This window comes from Oncorhynchus mykiss, chromosome 2 (assembly GCF_057628025.1).
Source record: "Oncorhynchus mykiss isolate SJ-2025 chromosome 2, ASM5762802v1, whole genome shotgun sequence".
In the NCBI taxonomy this organism is placed as follows: Eukaryota; Metazoa; Chordata; class Actinopteri; order Salmoniformes; family Salmonidae; genus Oncorhynchus; species Oncorhynchus mykiss.
Window position 1 is genome coordinate 71,095,448 of NC_143023.1, and position 20,828 is coordinate 71,116,275.

Below are 20,828 nucleotides of genomic sequence, written 5' to 3' on the forward strand. Positions count from 1 at the left end.
CTGAGCATATTTTAAATATTTATTCAGCGTTAGCTCCGAGCACCATGGCTGCCCACACACTCTACCTGCCCTGCAGAGAAATCTTATCTGCTTCCTCTCTGCCTCCGACACCCCCTGAAAGCCTGTCCCCGTATTGGCCCGAGCTCACCACAAATTACATGTCTCATTGCTCGGGGTTTACACATGCTTTAAAGCCTGCCGCCCAGTAGCATCCCCAACATTAGCCCTCAACCAGACTCTCTGTTCCAGCCTGGCCAGTGGGGGCCTTTGATTCATTATAAATCCATTTTTTTTGTATTTTAATTGAGGAAGCAATGCAGATTACTCCTAGTGCCCTTGATTTCACCCAGAAAAGTACATCTATATTACGTTTTTCCCCCTTTTACATGTTGGTATTTTGATCTGTCCCACGCACGCACGTGCACACATACACACACACACACACACACACACACACACACACACACACACACACATACCCCTGGAGCCTGTAGTCAGCCTTGTTAAACTTATTCAGCTATGTTCATGTAATCTGGCATCCATCCACATCCCCACTGACTGACCGCCATAATGCTGGTTGGCTTTCTTCTCTCCTCTCTCTCTGCTCAGTTTTTCTCTTAGCCACAGTAGCTTTCCAAGCGCAACCACGGGTAAATATGAGATGAACACAGAAGATAAAATATTTCCCATTAGAGCTGTTTACAGTAGTATTGTATTTGTAATTACTGTGTCCTCTTTAACACATGCGTAATGTCCGGTTAATGAGTGATACGCTATTGGTAATAATTGCTATAATTGTAGGATTAAATATAATTCTCTATATCATCACATTTCATTAGTTGGCATATGCAGTATATACTGTGGTATATGTTTACATGAAGCTGTGTAGACATGCCGGGTTTGGCAGACCTCCTGTCTAGTGTTAAAGTCTGTCAGTCAGTAGTCTGGGTTGGTAGACTGGGCCTCTCTCCCATTAATCAATTTGCAGGATGGTAGAAACTCTTGGAGAGGGCATCTTTGTCCTTTTGTTCCTGCTGCGGTCCCTTCTCCCCCTCCTGGGAGAGTGTGGGTGGTGTGAGCTGCCATGCTTGCTCAGCTTTAAGAGTTATTTTATTCACACTTTTAATCGCTGAGTGCTTTATTATTAGGTGCTGGATTCTGCTGGCCAGGGGATCTGCATGAGAAGGCGCAGAATGCATTTACTGGAATCATATTAATGGCACTATAAAACAAATCTGTCAGCCTGTTGTTAACCCCGCTGGCAGAGTGGCGCAGCCCAGGGTCGGTCCTTCTCCAGGCGCTTACAGGTGGCTAAGGAGAGTACATCTCCATCACCTACTCCAACGCGCGCTAATAGTTTTATTAATTCATTATTTTCCCCCTAGACACCCCATGCATGCATTATCATGCAGGCATTTTTCAGCTAAATGGTGTTTGTCAATGGAGGTTTTCTACATGAAAGACACTCCTCCCAGACATACTAACACTTGTTCAATTACAAGTCGTTCATTTTCCATTTCTGCTGTGTGGAAACGTACCTTTCAGGTAGATCATTAATTATTAGCTTCCCTGCTTTCTGTTTGTTGCTTTATGTCCTTTTGGTGAAATAAATGACTGCTTTACCGCTCATGTAACATATTAGTGTTGTAGTATTTTGGACATTAAGGTTCCTGTTGTCATGTGTAATTTGTAGCGGGATAGAAAATACAGTAGGAAGGCTCTCAAGACTGAAATGAAATATAGCCCAACTTTGAGGCCAATTAAAAGGTGGATTATTTTCAATATAAATTTACACTTAAGCCTGACAGGTTGCACTTTGTCCACACCGTCCTTTAATCACTCACGCTTGGCGCTAATAAAACATAAACCACTTAGCGGGGAATTAGTTCCATCTCCATTTCACAGAAGCAGCAGAGAATGTGAGGAGACAGGAGGAAAAATATACCTCTGCTCATTAATGAGGGATATCTGACGGCTAAGAGGCAGCTCTGTGCGCCTGAGCGAAGGAATCCGAGAGGCTTTCCCAGATGTTCACAGTCAAATTTGTATTAGTGTTTAAAAACCGAGAGGGAGGAATTGAGAAGATATTTCTGACAGTTTTGGTTTATACCCTCATTTAGGCGCTCAGTTTATACAAAAGGCATTGTATTTCTCTAGGCTTTTATCTTGTCCACCAAGCCAGAGTGCGGTGAGCTGAAATTTGCATTAGTGGGCGATTATGAATACCTGTGACAGATTCTCTCTGCCGGCTCCCTGGGAGGAAATGAATTGGCTCCCTCTGTTGACTCGCACAGGAAGACAGAGACCAGGCAATTAGACTTTAGTGGTTTATGTAGCAGCTTTTGCAGGGAGGGCAAAGGGTTCAACATTCCTGCTGGGCTCATGTCAGTTTCCAGGCAAATTTTATTCCTTTCTTTTTATTTTAAAGGGAAAACTCTGGATATGACAGGCTACCTGTCTGCCAGCCTGCTGAATTCCTGTGGGTTGAAAACAGTGTCGCTTTAGAATAGCCTCATGCGAATAGAGGTGACAACATATGACGTAGGTTATTCATAACCTAAAGGAGACATTTTGAAGCTACCTCCACACATCATGCATATTCATTTTTTACCTTTAGGTTTTCCCACCAGTGTTAGTTGTCGCTGCATAATTAAACTCATTTGTTATGGAGAAATTACAGTAACATATTGTTCATATTAGGTCTTCACATCTTGGTTATCCCACCGTGTTTCTGCTTGTTCCTACACTTCACATTACTCAGATATTATTGAACGAAGCCTAGGGCTGTGAGGGCCCAGTGTTTACAGCATTACTCATGGTTCACGTTTCCCTGGTGGCAGTTTGAATCCATTGAACCTAGGCCTTGTGTGGCAGTAGGTAGACTGCCCCAGAGCCAGTAGGGCTGGAGACAGGCTGATATGACAAGACCAGTCTGCTGTTTACAGGGCTCAAATGGAGGCCTGAAGGCCCCACCGGTTCACATCCTGTCTCAGGACTAAGTCAAACATATTGTTACTGTAACAAGCCCCAAGCAGTCCACACTCAGACTGCACAGCATGCTATTGTAGTGAGCTATTGGAGTGCAGGCATCCCAATTATCATTTCATTGGGTGTTCTAAGTTACTAGGTTTGTTTTCTTTCAACCTTTTGGTTAAGTTCTCCCTCTCATGAAAACGAAGTTTAATAAAAGAGGAGTTTTTGAACCTTTCAAAGATTAAATTGTATTTTATCCCCAGGTGGTAAGGGTAGGCAACAACACAGCTTCAAGTTCCTTGGAGTCCACCTCACCAACAAACTATTATGGTTCCAAATACACCAAGACCGTCGTGAAGAGGGCACGACAAAGCCTATTCCCCCTCAGGAGACTGAAATGTTTTGGTATGGTCCCCTGATCCTCAAAATGTTCTACAGCTGCACCATCAAGAACATCCTGACTGGTTGCTTCACCGCCTGCTATGGCAACTGCTCGGCCTCCGATCGCAAGGCACTACAGAGGGTAGTGCGTACAGCCCAGTACATCACTGGGGCCCAGCTTCCTGCCACCCAGGACCTCTATACCAGGTGGTGTCAGAGGAAGGCCCTAAAAATTGTCAAAGATTCCAGGCACACAAGTCATAGACTGTTCTCTCTGCTACCGCACGGCAAGCAGTACGGGAGTACCAAGTCTAGGTCCAAAAGGCTGCTTAACAGCTTCTACCCCCAAGCCAACAACTAATCAAATGGCTACCTGGACTATTTGCATAGACCCCCTTTTTTTACGCTGCTGCTACTCGCTGTTTATTATCTATGCATAGTCACTTTACCCCTACCTACAGTACTTGTACATATTACTTCAATTACCTCGACTAACCTGTACCCCCGCACATTGACTCGGTATCAATAGCCCCTGTATATAGCCACGTTATTTCATTGTGTTACTTTTTGAAACTTTAGTTTATTTAGTATTTTCTTAACTCTTATTTTCTTAACTGCATTGTTGGTTAAAGGCTTGTAAGGAAGCATTTCATGGTAAGGTCTACACGCGCACGTGACAAATTAAATTTGATTTATAGAATGGCGTATATCCATTACAAAATAAAAAAATGCCAGAAATGGGTAAAATGAATGTCTACGCCAAGTGTTACCCAGTAATAGATTTAAACTACATTTTTAGGACTTTTTTTTATTTCTTTACGTCAACAGGCTAGTGCGCTCCTCCTCACACATAGTGGATAATTCCAGCTAGAGCCAGACTCATTAGGCTGTCACTAAATGGGTTTAAATGCAGCCGTCCAATTAGTGCTCTGCTGTGAAGTGCAGTGGGTGTTGTTCGCTGTTCTTAGCGCCGCTCCTTTACAGAATTATGAGGGATTACTCATTCAGTGTGATCCATCTTATTTCTACCAGGGGTCTTGGCTTTTCTCACTATCATCGCTGTGGAGAGGTAAACGTTGCAAATGCTCCTCCAGTTGCCATATGCGCCTTGTCACAGTCAGACAGCCTGAATGCTTCCCAATCTAAGAGGGTTAGATATGCTGCATAAGAGACAGCCTACTCTTGTCAGACTTTCTGTTCTGCAAAAAGGGACACTGCCAGCACATGTTATCTCTGTAAATAAATTGGATTTTGGAATATTAAAAATCCTTCCCAAAGGTCTCTTACTTCCCAGCCACTAAGAGGGGGCTCTGATGCTGTATAGCAGTGATCATCAAGTAAATTCAGCCGTAGGACAATTTGTTTTCTTGTGCGGATGGTCAGGGGACCAGAACATAATTACAAATCATTTGTAGACTGCAAATTGATCACAAGAAGCCAAAACAGATATAATATTTGACTAGAACATAATATTTCAAACATTGCTTACATTTGTATATGATCACATATCTCTCTGTTATGCGTGGGAATACCTTGAAGCTGATTTTCTGGTGTTTTTACAGTCTTTTATGTCCAACAATGAAAAAAAACATTGTGCTCAGAAAACGTAGGCCGCCAGTTGGGGTACCCTGCTGTATAGTGTCGTGGCATAGCTTTGCAGTCTGCTGTGTTGTTCATGGGGCATGGGTGGTGGGTAAACCCATTGTTTGTTTTGAGTGGTGAATGCTGGGATGTGGGAGGAGGACATTGTGTCCGTGATGTCTGGGCTTGGGTTCTGGCCCATGTTGTATGAGGGCAGTGCCACCCGCCGTGCTGTATCCGTGTTGTTCATGAGTCTCCCCCTCTCCCACCCTGTCCTTCCTGTCCTTCCAGATCTTCATAGTGACGGTGTGGGCCTGGGAGCTCTTCATGCTGCCTCTCTTCCTGCTGCTGCTCATTGGCTGGAACTACTTCCAGATCACCACAGAGAGGATCAGCAGCAATCAGGACCTGGTGAGTGTCTCCTATACTGTACTGTACTCCATACAGCTCTGGTCTATACTACACATGTCACAGCAGCTCTTCATGTTTCTCCTGGCCCACTCACCGGTCAGAGAGACAGGAAACACAGGGATAAATACACTGGGGAAAATAAGCGACACCTGGAGGGGGTGGAGACAATCACAGGGACAGGTGAAACAGATCAGGGCGTGACAAGAGTATGCCCTTAGCATCATTTTTTGCTAAATGTATTAATAAAAAATATATGTATTTTTTTTACCATGTTGATACCAATACAGTATTATTTCAGCATACAACATTGTATTGATGTTGTGTAGATACTGTTGTAGACAAAGTGCATTGAGTACATTCTTAAGATGACATGGCTATCTCCTCTGTATCAAAGCCTAGGTTATGGAAATCAAGTCTCCCCTAGCCATGTCTGTAAAGGTTAATGCTGTTCACACTTCTCAATGCCCTCCAATTTCACTGTGTTGTAAGCCATCTCGACGGCCGGGGCCTTGGCCTGCAAACATCCCCTCCCTGCAGCAACGTCCCCATCCCCAACCCTAGCTCACTGATTGTTTGAGGCTGCTGGCAAAGATGCAGTCCCCGGGAAATGTTAAAGCCTGGATTCACCCTCATATCCAGTGTGGAGCCTCTTTCACCTCTCTGTGACCCTGTGCCCGGCAGTAACACAACCCTGTTCCCAGGCAATGTCACAGTGTGCACCATGCAGGGGTCAGGGATGACTTGATGTAAAGGGATCTAGGCAACAGCATCCAAATTAAATGTTTTTTTCCTCTTTCTGTTTTTCTGTTGTGTTTATGTTGTGAAGAAATTAGATTGCTTTGCTGTGACAGTGCTCTTGTGAGGAAGGCCCTCTTTCACCTCTCCTTTTGTGTGAGGTCACCCCTGTGATGCCGTCTCTATGGAAACAGGCCTCTCCCAATAGGGGTATATGTACTAGAGCAGAATTTCATTACTAGGTGTTTGTTCAAAATGCTCCAGTGCCCGCATGTGTCCTTGTCCATTTGAAAACACACTACCTCTCTCCATTCTCATGTAGGTGAACATGAACATGACCGATGATGAGGAGGAAGATGAGAAGGTATTTTATTTCCTTAATTTTGGACTATTCTATAGTATATTCTGTATGCCAGCTGTGCAAGTTCTAGTTGGGACTTTTGCATAGTTCCACTGGAAATCCTTTCTCAGAAGCGTGTCTTTACCCAAGAAGAGAACATTTCATGCATTCAAAATTAGGACAGACTGTAGGTAAACAGTAGTAGCATGTGAACAAAGACATTTCCTTCAGCACCTGCAGTCTATTTCATTGAGTATTCAGTATCACTACAAATGTGCTCTGCCGCAGTGTCCCAGCCCTTTTAAACTCCAAATCTATGCTAAACTGCATCATTAATTGACGTTTGTCTGTCGTTGGAGATATTAGCAGCGAGTGAAGATTTTCTCACTAGACTTTTCTAAATGGGATGGTTACTATGAGATGAACCTTTTCCCTACAATAACAAATGAGGCTAAGAGTATGTACTTACTGTTCTATCAAGATTATCCGTCGCTTAAACAATTGGATCTCTATATTCATAATGAGGCCTTATTTATAATCGTTCATCTGAACTTGATAATACCAAAACAATTATTTGAATGCCTGTCCGCCAGTGGACGTTCAATGTATTCCATTCCAGCCATTACAATGAGCCCATCCTCCTATAGCTCCTCCCAACAGCCTCCACTGCTGCCCACACCAAAAGAAGAAGACAAAAGTGTCATGTCTTTTCCTCCTTGTTCCTCTTATCTAGACATTTCCCTTCATTTTGGTTAGGAGAGACAAGAGTTAATGGGATGTGTATTATTGCTTTATGGTGGAGAAGTGGGGAAGTGTGGAGCTGCTGCAAAGCCTCCAAGCAATGACCCCTCTGCAGTGCGCCTGGGCCCAGGAATCATATCCATAATGTGCTTAATATATTCTGTTGTGATGACCGGGGGCTACCATCATCTACGGAGAGGAACACCCTCTGCTAAAAAACAGGCCTGTCCTCCAAATCCTGTCTGAAAGCACAGGCTAATTCATGGTATGTGTGCATACACGTAATACAGCTTACACTTAGTTGCACTGCGTTTGTAATCATAGCTTAGAAAAGACAACCCAGTCCCCAAACAAATAGTAATGATATGACAATTGTGTGTTTGCATGAATAGTGAATGAGGATGTGCTGCTTTTGTTGCTTTTAATACTTCTACTACTGAATAGGATCATTAGTAGCAGGTCTTTATAATTTCATTCATCCTCAATGATTTGGCTTTTTTGTATTTTTATTCTGTTTGTTTTCTCCTTTAGATTAAAAAATAAGTATGTTTTTAAAAAGCAGGGAGTAGATTTTTCCAAATACATGTCCATGTGTTGTGGAGCTCAGTGTAACGGCTTAAACCAAATCATTCTTGTTCCTTGAAGTCCTCTCTGAAAGGTTTAACGTGAGCCCACTAAGCCCATTCACACTCTGTGAAAATGAAATATCTGCTTTCATTGACTAATTAAGCAGTTGCCTGTGTTTGTTTTAAGATGTCAGCTTTAATTTAAAGTGGCTTATTTGAAAGTCGTGTTATGGTTTTTCTGTCACTTAAATGTGATATCAGGCAGACAGACCAAGCAATGTAGCTTTACACTTCATATCAAAGTGCTCTTTCAAACTGTTTGGGGTTAAAGAGTGATCAGTGTTAAATTTCATGACTTCAAACGCACAATTTTTTTATTGTAGTCCTTTCGCTAAGAAGTGAATAAAGGCTATTCCCTCTGAGAAGGTTACCATTGCCACTCAAATGTTTTTTCCCTGTTTTCCCCTGGAGGAAGGAGATATGTAAACTTCCGATAGAGCAGTTGGAATGTGAGAGCATGACGTTAAAGGGAGACGAAAGGCCCGGCTACGTTACATCAGGATAATACACAACAGATCTCTCTCTCTGAACAAATCTGTCCTCAGGGAAAAAGACAGCTTACAAATGATGTGTGGCCAAAGTGACTTCCCTTTGGCCTTAGGTATCAATTGTGTAGATGGACAATATTTATTAAATAACATTAAAAAAACTAGAAAAGCAAAACAAGCCCATAGATCTCCACCACAATGAACAGAGAAGATAAAAACAGGTCTTCTATGGCCCCTGGCTGGTATGGCTGGTCCAGGGTAAATAGGGGGGAGTGTTGCTCCTCAAGCACTGCCCAGGGGAGCAGGGGGTTGGGTAGGTGGGTTGAGGGGGTGACAGACTGAGCTGAAGGGGTGCTTTCCCTTACCCCCTCAGACCCTAGTCACCACTGGGTCACCTTCAGCACACCAGCTAGACAGACTGCTGATGTCATAGTCAGTGATGTGCATCATGGGAGGTATGTATCACGTACTGCCTCTGGGAGCTGCTCACTCCTCACACGTTTGTTTGTGCATCCATTTGTTTGTTAGCTCGTTTTAATATCATAAAAGAATCCACGTCAAAATCACAGGTGTTTTACATTAAGATTAACGTTTCTCTTCTTTGTGGAATAAGTCACTAGAAAATATTCAGTCAAGCTTTGAATGAATATTCAAATTTGGTTCCATTTATTCAAATTAAAGCAATGTTAAATTAACTTTTTTTTTCAGCAGTTTATTATGCCCCACATGCCTGTGAAACCACATTTTCTATTTACCTTTGTGCAGGAGATCAAATCTGTTCCCTTTAAAAGGTATAGCTTTTACAATTTCATCTGAAATGAGAATATGATTTGACACAGGTTTCCTAATCAGTACACATTTATGATTTATGTGGTCCATCCCCACCAGTATACCCATCCCTTTCACTTCAAAGGAAGCCATTTTATTTATTTTTGTTTACCAGCAGCACAGAACAATTTTGTAGGCGGCTAAAAGGGAAAATGAACGAAGATAAATAATATCATCAAATGAGTGATGTAGTAAAGGACTTCCAATGCTCATCACTAAGGAGATGGAGGACTTCAAGGGAGATGAAAGGTGATAATCATGAGAGCTTATTGATGCATACTTTAAAGTACATATCATTTGAATTATTTTTTTTTCAAAGAAACCTCAATTATTATTATTCTTATTGTTTATTTTTCTTCACCTAAGTCATCTTTGGCTACATCTACCTTGTGCACACAGTCCTATTTGTTCTAAATAAGAGTTAATATCAGACTTGATCAGATTTGAATCCTAATTCATGTTTAGGGGGCCTTAATCAATTTTAGATAGGCTCAGATTCCCTTTCATATCTCTAACTGATGAGGCTATCCAGTGAGCTCTCATTTCCCCGTGCGCAGCTCTCTGTCCATCAGGAGCACACAGACATGGATCTTAATGGCTTTTTAGCAGGCACAAACAGTTTCCTCTGCTGTGACTCAGAGCTCAGGAGAAAGAGCTAAATTAACACCTAATGTGAAGTAAATGATACGCATTCTGCATTCACATTAGACTGAGGTTGGATTTTTTTTTGTCTCGCTGCAGACCGTTTCTCTTCTATAAAACTATGATACTTAGGATGATACTCTTCAGTACTATCCCTCTCTCTCTATTGTATGACACTATGGGATAGTAATCTATTCTAAGGATGATACTCTTCAGTACTATCCCTCTCTCTCTATTGTATGACACTATGGGATAGTAATCTATTCTATAGGATGATAGGCTTCAGTACTATCCCTCTCTCTCTATTGTATCATACTATGGGATAGTAATCTATTCTATAGGATGATACTCTTCAGTACTATCCCTCTCTCTCTATTGTATGACACTATGGGATAGTAATCTATTCTATAGGATGATAGGCTTCAGTACTATCCCTCTCTCTCTATTGTATGACACTATGGGATAGTAATCTATTCTATAGGATGATACTCTTCAGTACTATCCCTCTCTCTCTATTGTATGACACTATGGGATAGTAATCTATTCTATAGGATGATAGGCTTCAGTACTATCCCTCTCTCTCTATTGTATTACACTATGGGATAGTAATCTATTCTATAGGATGATAGGCTTCAGTACTATCCCTCTCTCTCTATTGTATGACACTATGGGATAGTAATCTATTCTATAGGATGATAGGCTTCAGTACTATCCCTCTCTCTCTATTATATTACACTATGGGATAGTAATCTATTATATAGGATGATAGGCTTCAGTACTATCCCTCTCTCTCTATTATATTACACTATGGGATAGTAATCTATTCTATAGGATGATAGGCTACAGTACTATCCCTCTCTATTGTATTACACTATGGGATAGTAATCTATTTTATAGGATGATAGGCTACAGTACTATCCCTCTCTATTGTATCATACTATGGGATAATACTCTCTTCAAGGATCTCTGAGAGAGCATATTTGAGATATTTCCAGCGGCCTCGTGGGAATTGCTCTCTTCCTGTGGTTGTTGTGGAGGAGACTGGGGACTGACAGTGGGGAGTCTCGCTGCTCTGTGCTGCCTGGCGGACAGCGTGTTTTCCCAGGGGCTGCCTCATGAGACTCTGATAAAAGCATTCTGTCTGGACACTGTCACTGAGCCCAGGCTGGGGCTGGAACTGCCTTCTAACACAAACATATAGACATCCTCAAGCCTCCTGTTAGACTCCATCAGATACCTCCCCTCCCCTCTCTCTCCCTCACTCTTCTCTGTCATCATTCCTGTCATTATGTCCTCCTTTTGATGTGAGTCTTCTCAGCCCTCTTTAGCTTGCATTACTGGTGTTATCATCTCCAGCCTCTCCTTCTGGAAAGCTTCCCAGCGCTGCTTCTCCTCTGCTGTTAGCAGCACTCATCTGATCATGTCTAATTCAACTCAAGACAAGCCTGAGAATATCTCTCCCCCCCCACACACACACTGAAATTGACTGACACCTTCCCATACCATGGCCATCTGGTCTATATAAGATGTCTGTATCATATCACAACTTTTGCACTATGATATTTATATATCAATACAAAATGAACACTATAACACTATATATACACTTTGTTGGTGATGAAGGTGGACATTGCCGTAGTCCATTCACATGATATGAGAGTTGTATATGAGTGAGAATACATCCAATGATTACAACCCTGCGCTCTGGGGTGGCTGAGCCACTTCTCCCTCACACACACAGAGAGGTGTGAGGACAGACCGACAAACAGACTGAGTATAGAGGTGGGTGGGATAGCACAGGCAGAACAAGTCCAAACCCGCTGTATGGAGACTTGTGGGATTGGACTCCCTTACAAGTTGCACCATACATCCTCTGTCTGCTCTTCCTGTCTGGGTCATCTGGCCTGCTGCCTGATTACTGATGGCCATTTTATGTCTTTCTCATCCTCCAGTTAATCTGTGTTTTAGATGTAGAGTACTTCCATTGTTTGTGGCAGACAAAAGTGGAAATCTCAGTCATCCTCATGACAGCTTTTCAACATTGAATCTGCCTCATTTTCAAAAGCATAGTCTGAAGAGACATCGTTTGCTCATTATAGGCTATTCAATAGATCAATTACTCATGATAGCACAGCAGAGATAAACTGGGCTTTGTCTGCTTCCTCAAACAATTGACATGCAGCACAGTAGACCTCATCAGTGCCTTTGTGTTTTTAGGAATCAGGGAAAAAGGGACTGATGGACAAAATCCATATGGTCCAGGAGATCGTCATCACTGTCCAAAACATTTTGGATGAAATCGCATGCATCGGGGAAAGAGTCAAGAAGTAAGTTTTACATTTAAAGTTTTGGAAATGTTTCATAACACATTACAGTATACTGGAGTTCAATATTCTCTGTAACAGTGGGTGTATACGGCTTTGGCTAGCAACTACATTATTGATTGTGCAGTATCTTGTACACTCTTAGTCATAATGATATTCTGACTTTATTTGATGTAATATTTCATCCACAGCACATTCAACTGGTCTGTGCCCTTCCTGTCCTGCCTGGCCTGCTTGGTTCTCTTTGTGGCAACAGCAACATTATACTACATCCCACTGCGCTACATTATCTTGATATGGGGTAAGTCAAATATACACCATTATTTGAATAATACATACTGTATTTTGGAATGGATAGCTTCCCCTTCTGCCAAACATTGTTGTAAGAAGACAATTACAGGGAATAGCACTTATATCCATTATCATTATAACGTGTTGAAGTAATTTGAACATACAGCCATCCTCACATCTCTGTAATGCCCAGAGCTCAGGCTGCTAACTCCAGAGGCCCATTGTGCTCAGAGCTCACTCAGTGGGGGATGTAAGCAGACCAGTCTGAGGCTAGGCTCAGGGTCTGTGAGAAAACAAAGCCGAGCGGCAAGGCAGAGAGCATCATGCTGTATATAAAACAGGATGTCCTTGGGCAGTGTAGGCTCCTGTTGTAAACCCTCATTATCTGCTCCAGTCCTACAGAGGAAGACAGTCGTCTCAGCGGTCAGAGGGAAACAGACACTCCTCCTCCAGCTGTTAGCCCACAACTAACTGTACTTCCACACTGCCTCCAACACAATCAATACCAAAATCATATCAAACAACAGCACTGATACACTCTCCTGACTCCCCAGTTAACCCCCATCTCTGGTTGTAACGCAAACCTTTCATGTCGTCTGCACACATTTAGGTCCTTAGGTTCTTTGTGTACACGTCGAGGTAAGCGATGTAGCTAGCTGTGAATATATGGTCTCATTAGAACCTAGAGGTATTTGTTTGCTTTCTAGAAAGAGTGTGGAATGCAACCAAATGGGTGGAAATAACAGTATTGAAAATTAGATAAAGAATAAACTTTATTTGAATGGAAACAGAAGAAATGTTTTGGTTGTTTGACTGATATGAAAAGGTGGTTGGGGGTGGAGTGGTGATAGGGGGAAGGGGGAAGGGAGATTGGTAATCTCTGCTCCAGGCTTTAGTACTGTATGTGTACTCAGAGGACCTGAGTCGCCCTTGGACACGGACTGAAATGTATGTTCTGCAGTCAGCCACCAGGCTCTGTTCAAAAGCTCTTATGGATGTTTGTGTTACTGTGCACCTGCTGCCTGCATTACAGCATTCTCTGTACTGTTGAGCTGCCAACATACAGTACCAGTCAAAGGTTTGGACATGCCTACAGTACTCATTCAAGGGTTTTTCTTTATTTTTACTATTTTCTACATTGTAGAATAATAGTGAAGACATCAAAACTATGAAATAACACATGGAATAATGTTGTAACCAAAGAATTGTTAAACAAATCTAAATATATTTTAATTTTAGATTCTTCAAAGTAGCCACCCTTTGCCTTGATGACAGCTTTGCACACTCTTGGTTTTCTCTCAACCAGCTTTACCTGGAATGCTTTTCCAAAATTCTTGAAGGAGTTCCCACATATGCAGAGCACTTGTTGGCTGCTTGTCCTTCACTCTGCGGTCCATCACATCCCATACCATATCAATTGGGTTGAGGTCGGGTGATTGTGGAGGCAGGTCTTGTGATGCAGCATTCCATCATTCACCTTCTTGGTCAAATAGCCCTTACACAGCCTGGAGGTGTGTTGGGTCCTTGTCCTGTTGAATAACAATGATAGTCCCACTAAGCGCAAACCAGATGGGATGGCATATCGCTGCAGAATGCTGTGGTAGCCATTCTGGTTAAGTGTGCCTTAAATTCTAAATAAATCACAGACAGTGTCACCAGCAAAGCACCTCCATACCATCACACCTCTTCCTCCATGCTTCACGGTAAGAACCACACATGCAGAGATCATCCATTCACCTACTCTGCGTCTCACAAAGACAGCGGTTGGAACCTAAAATCTCAATTTTGGACTCAGTCCAAAGGACAGATTTCCACCGGTCTAATGTCCACTGCTCGTGTTTCTTGGCCCAAACAAGTCTCTCTTCTTATTGGTGTCCTTTAGTAGTGGTTTCTTTGCAGCAGTTCGACCATGAAGGCCTGATTCACACAGTCTCCTCTGAACAGTTGATGTTGAGATGTGTCTGTTACTGGAACTCTGAAGCATTTGGGCTGCAATTTCTGAGGTGTAGTTAACTCTAATGAACTTATCCTCTGCAGCAGAGGTAACTCGGCGTCTTCCTTTCCCGTGGCTGTCCTCATGAGGGCCAGTTTCATCATATCGCTTGATGGTTTTTGCGACTGCAGAAACGTTCAAAGTTGTTTTCTGCATTGACTGACATCCATGTCTTAAAGTAATGATGGACTGTGATTCCCTTTGCTTATTTGAGCTGTTCTTGAAATAATATGGAGTTGGTCTTTTACCAAGTAGGGCTATTGTCTGTATACCACCCCTACCTTGTCACAACACAACTGATTGGCTCCAACACATTAAGAAGGAAATAAATTACACAAATTAACTTTTTTACAAGGCACACCTGTTAATTGAAATGCATTCCCATTGACTACCTCATGAATCTGGTTGAGAGAATGCCAAGAGTGTTCAAACCTGTCATCAAGGCAAAGGGTGGCTACTTTGAAGTATCTCAAATATAACATATTTTTTAACACTTTTTTTAGTTACTTTATGATTCCATATGTGCTATTTCATTGTTTTGATGTTTTCACTATTATTCTGCAATGTAGAAAATAGTAAAATAAAGAAAAACCCTTGAATGAGTAGGTGTGTTCAAACTTTTGACTGGTACTGTATACACGACATATACAAAAGTATGTGGACACCCTTTTGAATTAGTCAATTTCAGCCACACCTGTTGCGGACAGCTGTATAAAATCAAGCACACCGCTATGCAATCTCCATTGACAAACATCAGTGTAGAATGGCCTTACTGAAGAGCTCAGTGACTTTCAACGTGGCACCGTCATAGGATGCCACCTTTCCAACAAGTCAGTTTGTTAAATTTCTGTCCTGCTAGAGCTGCCCTGGTCAACTGTAAGTGCTGTTATTGTGAAGTGGAAACGTCTAGTAGCAACAACGGCTCAGCCACGAAGTGTTAGGTCACACAAGCTCACAAAACAGGACCGGCGAGTGCTGAAGCGCATAGCGTGTAAAAATCATCTGTCCTCGGTTCCAACACTCACTACCGAGTTCCAAACTGCCTCTGGAAGCAACATCAGCAAAAGAACTGTTCGTCGGGAGCTTCATGAAATTGTTTTCCATGGCCGAGCAGCCGCCCACAAGCCTAAGATCACCATGCGCAATGCCAAGCGTCGGCTGGAGTTGGTGTAAAGCTTGCCACCAATGGACTCTGGAGCAGTGGAAAAGTGTTCTCTGGAGTGAGTATCACGCTTCACCATCTGGCAGTCCGACGGACGAATCTGGGTTTGGTGGATACTAGGAGAACGCTACCTGCCCGAATGCATAGTGCCAACTGTAAAGTTTGGTGGAGGAGGAACAATGGTCTGGGCTGCTTTTCATGGTTCGGGCAAGCCACTTAATTCAAGTGAACAGAGATCTTAACGCTACAGCATACAATTACATTCTAGACGATTATGTGATTCCAACTTCGTGGCAACAGTTTGGGGAAGGCCGTTTCCTGTTTCAGCATGACAATGCCCCTGTGCACAAAGCAAGGTCCATACAGAAATGGTTTGTCCAGATCGGTGTGGCCTGCACAAAGCCTGGACCTCAACCCCATCAAACAACCTTTGGAATGAACTGGAACGCCGACTGCGAGCCAAGCCTAATCGCCCAACATCAGTGCTTGTTGTGGCTGCATGGAAGCACATCCCTGCAGCAATGTTCCAACATATAGTGGATAGCCTTCCTAAGAAGAGTGGAGGCTGTTATAGCAGTAAAGGGGAAACCAACTCCATATTAATGCCCATGATTTTGGAATGAGATGTTCGATGAGCAGACTTTTGAACATGTAGTGTATTATTATGATGATACATATCAATGCCCTGTCCATGCAACCCCACCATCTTATTGATATACAGATTCAATTTAGTTCCAGGGGATCAATTTAATACCATCACAAGGTGCAATTTCTCATACAGCGGTGAAAGAGCTAGGGATGGGGTCACAAGATTGTTTTCTCCTTGTAAAAATATTCAGGTCTCGATGACACCTTTATTTATTAATGTGTCCTTGTTTTCACAGGCGTTAACAAATTTACCAAGAAGCTACGCAACCCGTATGCCATTGACAATAATGAAATACTGGATTTCCTCAAGAGGGTGCCTTCTGATGTTCAAAAGGTAAGGGTTCAATTTCACATACACATAGAGGGAGGGAATTCCCTGAAGATATCTGCATTATTTGCTCTAACAGAATTCTCAAGTGTTGGGGAAATATATCCTCTGGCATTGTTTGATTATTAATGAACTCACGCGTTTAAAGCACCCCTGGCCCAATTATTTCTGTCGGTGGTTTGATTCAGTTGCCCCGTTGCCTGGATGGGGTCTGCTCTGATCTGTCCTCCACCATATCGCTCCAGCATCGTCCCTGATTAGCAGTTTTGTCTCTGTGATAAAAGCGCTGTGGCGTCGGGGCCTGTGATTGGCCAGGGGCCGGCAGAGGGCCCCTGACGTCTGTGGTTGTCTGTGGCTAGTGTGACCAGCTCTGTGTCAGTATAGACACTCTGACGTGGCCCCCGCCACATCAGGGTGGGGGAGTCAATTAATGTAGTCGTGAGACCCGGCCATCCTGCTGGCTGCCATATGTGATCATATATTAGCCATGGCTGATATGTCATTTGCCGTTACATCACAGGGCTGGTAGCAGATAGCTGCCAGGGCAGGGTGCTGTCAGGGTACGTGGTACTGGGTGTTCATCCTGTTCTCTCTCTGTTCTGGTCTCTGACTGAGAGAGGCTGAGTGTGGGCAGGAAACGGAGCAGCAAACAGTGCCTTCCTCTCCCAGGTACAGTACTCCACAAACAGTATTCAGCTAGGATACGTGACTGTCTGGATCTAGAAAGACAATGAACCCCAGTCTCTTTCTCCACTGCCCCCTTGATGTTGTCACTCTGAGAGTTATTGCCAAATGTTCAGTGATGTTGGAGAGAAGCCTATGTGATTTTTTTGGCTGAGTAAAGTTGGCAAAACAACAAGATGAATACATTTAGATTTGCCATATTTTATGTCTCACATCTTTTATGTGACACATTGTTAAAGTTTTAAAAATGACTCCATTGGGACAATACTTTTTAGTCTAGTTTACAGATGAACTATGTCATGGATGGTGGGTACATAACAAAACAAAACATTCATAATGACTCATCAGTAGATAAAGTTTTGCGAATAATAATCTGCCGAACAAGACAAAGACAAGAACCATAACAATAGTTATTACCTTAGAACTCCAACCCTTAGATAGGCCGAGGTATGGACACAGTCTAGCCATATTACAAAGGCTGGAAACAGGCTCCTGTCTCACAGCAAAATTACTTGGCAATTAGTGCCTGTGCAAATCTACAAAGCCCCCCCAAACCGGGACTTCTGACAGGAGCTTGTCTGTCCTGAAATAAGAAGCATCTGTTAGTTCTAACAGTTTCATGTTCTGATGCAGACGGCAGTCACTTTGTTCCCTCATTCATTCCATCTCCAATTCTAATAATCAGGGTTTGGTAATTAGTATGGATTCTCTACCTTGATTCAACAGAACCATGTTATTGTTGTAGCAACAACAAAAATGCTTTTGAAAGCAATTTTTCTTCAAACTTCATTTTGTCAAGTTTCTAAATATTTTTCCAACTATCAATTGGTTTCGCATTATGGTTGTTTTGATTCATTTTTGGGGCCTGTTACTTTCAGTAGAGACTACAAAATTGGACAAAGATATTTTAGATACTTAGTTTTTCAACCATTTGCCATAGTAAGTTCCAATTTGGAAGTTTAATTCTAGACTTTCAGCCTTGATTTATGTTACAAATATGTTTGGACGTGTAGGAATCTGTGTAAACCTGAAATCTTTGATGTTGAGCATAATTCTGCAAACATAACTGAAAGGAAACTGGGGTTTAAAGTTAAAATGTGGCAGGTCTCTTTTCTCGGATGAAATCAAAGTCAACTTTTAGTTCCCATTGAAGCATGTAAAATTCGACATCCCATTGATGCCAGTTGCTACTCTAGTTAAGAAACCCCTGGCTGAGGCTATTCTTGGCTTCGTACAAAGTTTTCTCCGAAAGGACACAACTTGCAATGAGCGATTATGCAGTTTTACAACTCCCTCACTGGCAGGTCTTCTCAACAGTTGATGTCTGCTTCTAATATTGCGATTGTGGCAGAGGAGGGGGGAGTGCGCTGGTACGGAACCCTTGACTTCTCAAATCCTTCCTCCCTGTGATTAATCCCCTCTGCTCCTGTGTTTAAAAAATGATTCATTACAGGCAAGCCCGCCTCGCTTTCCCCTGCACCAGCTCTCCTCGGGGGAGCCATTACCGTGCGCTCCACTGAGCTCAGATTACCTGCCTCCGACCAAACTCCTGTTTGTTTTTACAGGTGCAGTACAGCGAGCTGAGAGCGCCCAGCGTCCAGAGCCCGCCACGGAGGAGAAGGTAAGCCCCTCGGACATGCTGGATGAAAGGCCCGGGCTCCTTTTGAAAATGGCACGGCCCAGTCCGCTACGATGGCAACGCTCCAGTGCCAGCAGAACCTGCGACCCCTCACCGCCTGCTCCCCCCTCTCCCGTGCCCCCTGCTGTGGGGGTGCAGTCAGCCGCTCTCCCGTTTGTGTGTCTGCCACCCCCCTGACAGGGGCTGTGCACTGCACCGGCTAGGGAGGCAGCACATGGAGCTGTCAATCACAGAGCCAGAGACGCCGTCTGCCCGCATCCATTCATGCATTTTAGAAAAAGAATGAGAGCTAGAAAGTTTGGTTTAACTCAGACCTCTGCTGTTTGGCTTTTATTGGTTTGAGTAGTATATCTGAACCGCTGCAATGCTTTGAATCATTTACATTTTATTTTCATATGAGGGCAAATTGGTATATGTAATACTGTAGGTGTGCTAAATCCATTTAATACTTTGTACTTTGTACATTCCTACCAATTTAAATTGATCTCTCAAATATAGACTTTAGGTAAAGTATTACAGGCATTAATTTTGTACTTTTATGGTTGTCTTTTTATGTAGGCCGATGCTCATAACGGTTTATACAAAGCCTTTTTATATTCAAGGTGCATATCATTATTTTAATTTGTAAAATCAACTCTGTACAATCCCTTTGATCAAATATTTTGTATTATGAAGAATTGATTTTCTGAACAGATTCAAAGGAAAGTTAGACACATGTAACTTTGATACTCTAGTGCAACGTCTCACGTTTCCTGTTTTGATGTCTGTCTTATTTGTCAATTCTCAAATGAAAATGTGATGAATTGTAAAACCTCGAAAAATACAATCTCAAACTGTAGTTGCTCCACAATGATTTTCTTCCTAACTGCACTGGGAATGGATTACACCACTTCTCTCCCTGAATACACAGTAAATACATCTGATTACACAACACACCCATTGGAACAGAGCTCATGCATCGGCCACCGCTGTGCCTTGGTTACCGAGCTCACATCAAAGCCCTGTATGTCGGTCCGGCGCAGTGGCTAATGCAGTGCTTTTGTTGCCTTCTCACAATAACAGGGTCCAAATGAGCAGGCGCTCATCTCACAGAGAGTACTCTTCATCTTCAGCACTTAATGCTTCACGTTTCCACTGAAATCACCTCAACTACCAAATGTTGGCTACACACAGGGGATAGTCTTTCTCTCCATGATGGAGTTGCTGGAAGAGTAACATATGCTCCCTACTCCATCAGACATAATCCTCAGAGGGTCTTTCACGGTTTGCTTCGAGGCATCTTCAAATTATTCACAACGATTAGCCTCAAACATTGATGTGATGTTACTTAGAGATGATTATTGGTGTGTTTAGAAGATTGTTTTAGATCTTATATGTATTAGATTTGAATGTGATGATTTTCAAACAGTTTTATCCTTGATGGGCCTACATTAACTGGCTCTTTCATTGCCTTTGACAAATTACAATCTCTTTTTAATGGGAAATCAATTCCTCATGACATTTCCAGACTGCACATATTGGATAAAATCCTTATGGAGTATTTCTTGCTCATGTACCAGTGGAACTTTAATCATATAACATGTTATCAGAGTTCTTAGAGTCCTTTTTGTCGTTGGATCTCCACACAGTAGGCCTTTGAAATAACTTATTGTTTAGTTGGTGTGTTCTCAGATCTGCTCATTCAAAGAAAGAGTAAATAAAATAAACAAGGAACACTTAAAAATAGCCCTAGTTTGAGCAGAGTTTTGGCTGAGGCGAGCCCTGGACCCCAGCACTGGAAGTTTGTTCTAGCTGATTGGTGTGCTGAGCATCCCAGTCGGGCGGGAGGGCGGGTGATCTCCTTCCTCTGCAGTAGCACGCTGGTGAAAGAGCATCTATCTGTGCTTTGTGAAGAGTTTGATTGGCTCAGGGGGACCTGGTGGAGCCCCAGGCTATCTCTTTTGACAGGCTGATAGAGACATCACTGGGCTCTCCCAGGAGCTGCCACCAGGGGTCCATTTCAAAGTGAGGGGG

General features: G+C 42.7%; 1 protein-coding gene across 1 annotated transcript in view; it reads left to right on the forward strand.

Annotated features, from left to right (window-relative positions):
- LOC110495464 (multiple C2 and transmembrane domain-containing protein 2) overlaps positions 1 to 19,648 on the forward strand; it is a 40,348-nt gene extending 20,700 nt beyond the window's left edge. Inside the window, exons 18-23 of the mRNA XM_021570741.3 lie at positions 5,227 to 5,346; positions 6,404 to 6,445; positions 11,964 to 12,073; positions 12,262 to 12,371; positions 16,401 to 16,498; positions 18,742 to 19,648. Coding sequence (XP_021426416.2) covers positions 5,227 to 5,346; positions 6,404 to 6,445; positions 11,964 to 12,073; positions 12,262 to 12,371; positions 16,401 to 16,498; positions 18,742 to 18,801 — 540 coding nt within the window. The 3' untranslated portion in view covers positions 18,802 to 19,648. The remainder of the gene's footprint in view (positions 1 to 5,226; positions 5,347 to 6,403; positions 6,446 to 11,963; positions 12,074 to 12,261; positions 12,372 to 16,400; positions 16,499 to 18,741) is intronic.
- Positions 19,649 to 20,828: the final 1,180 nt, after the last annotated feature.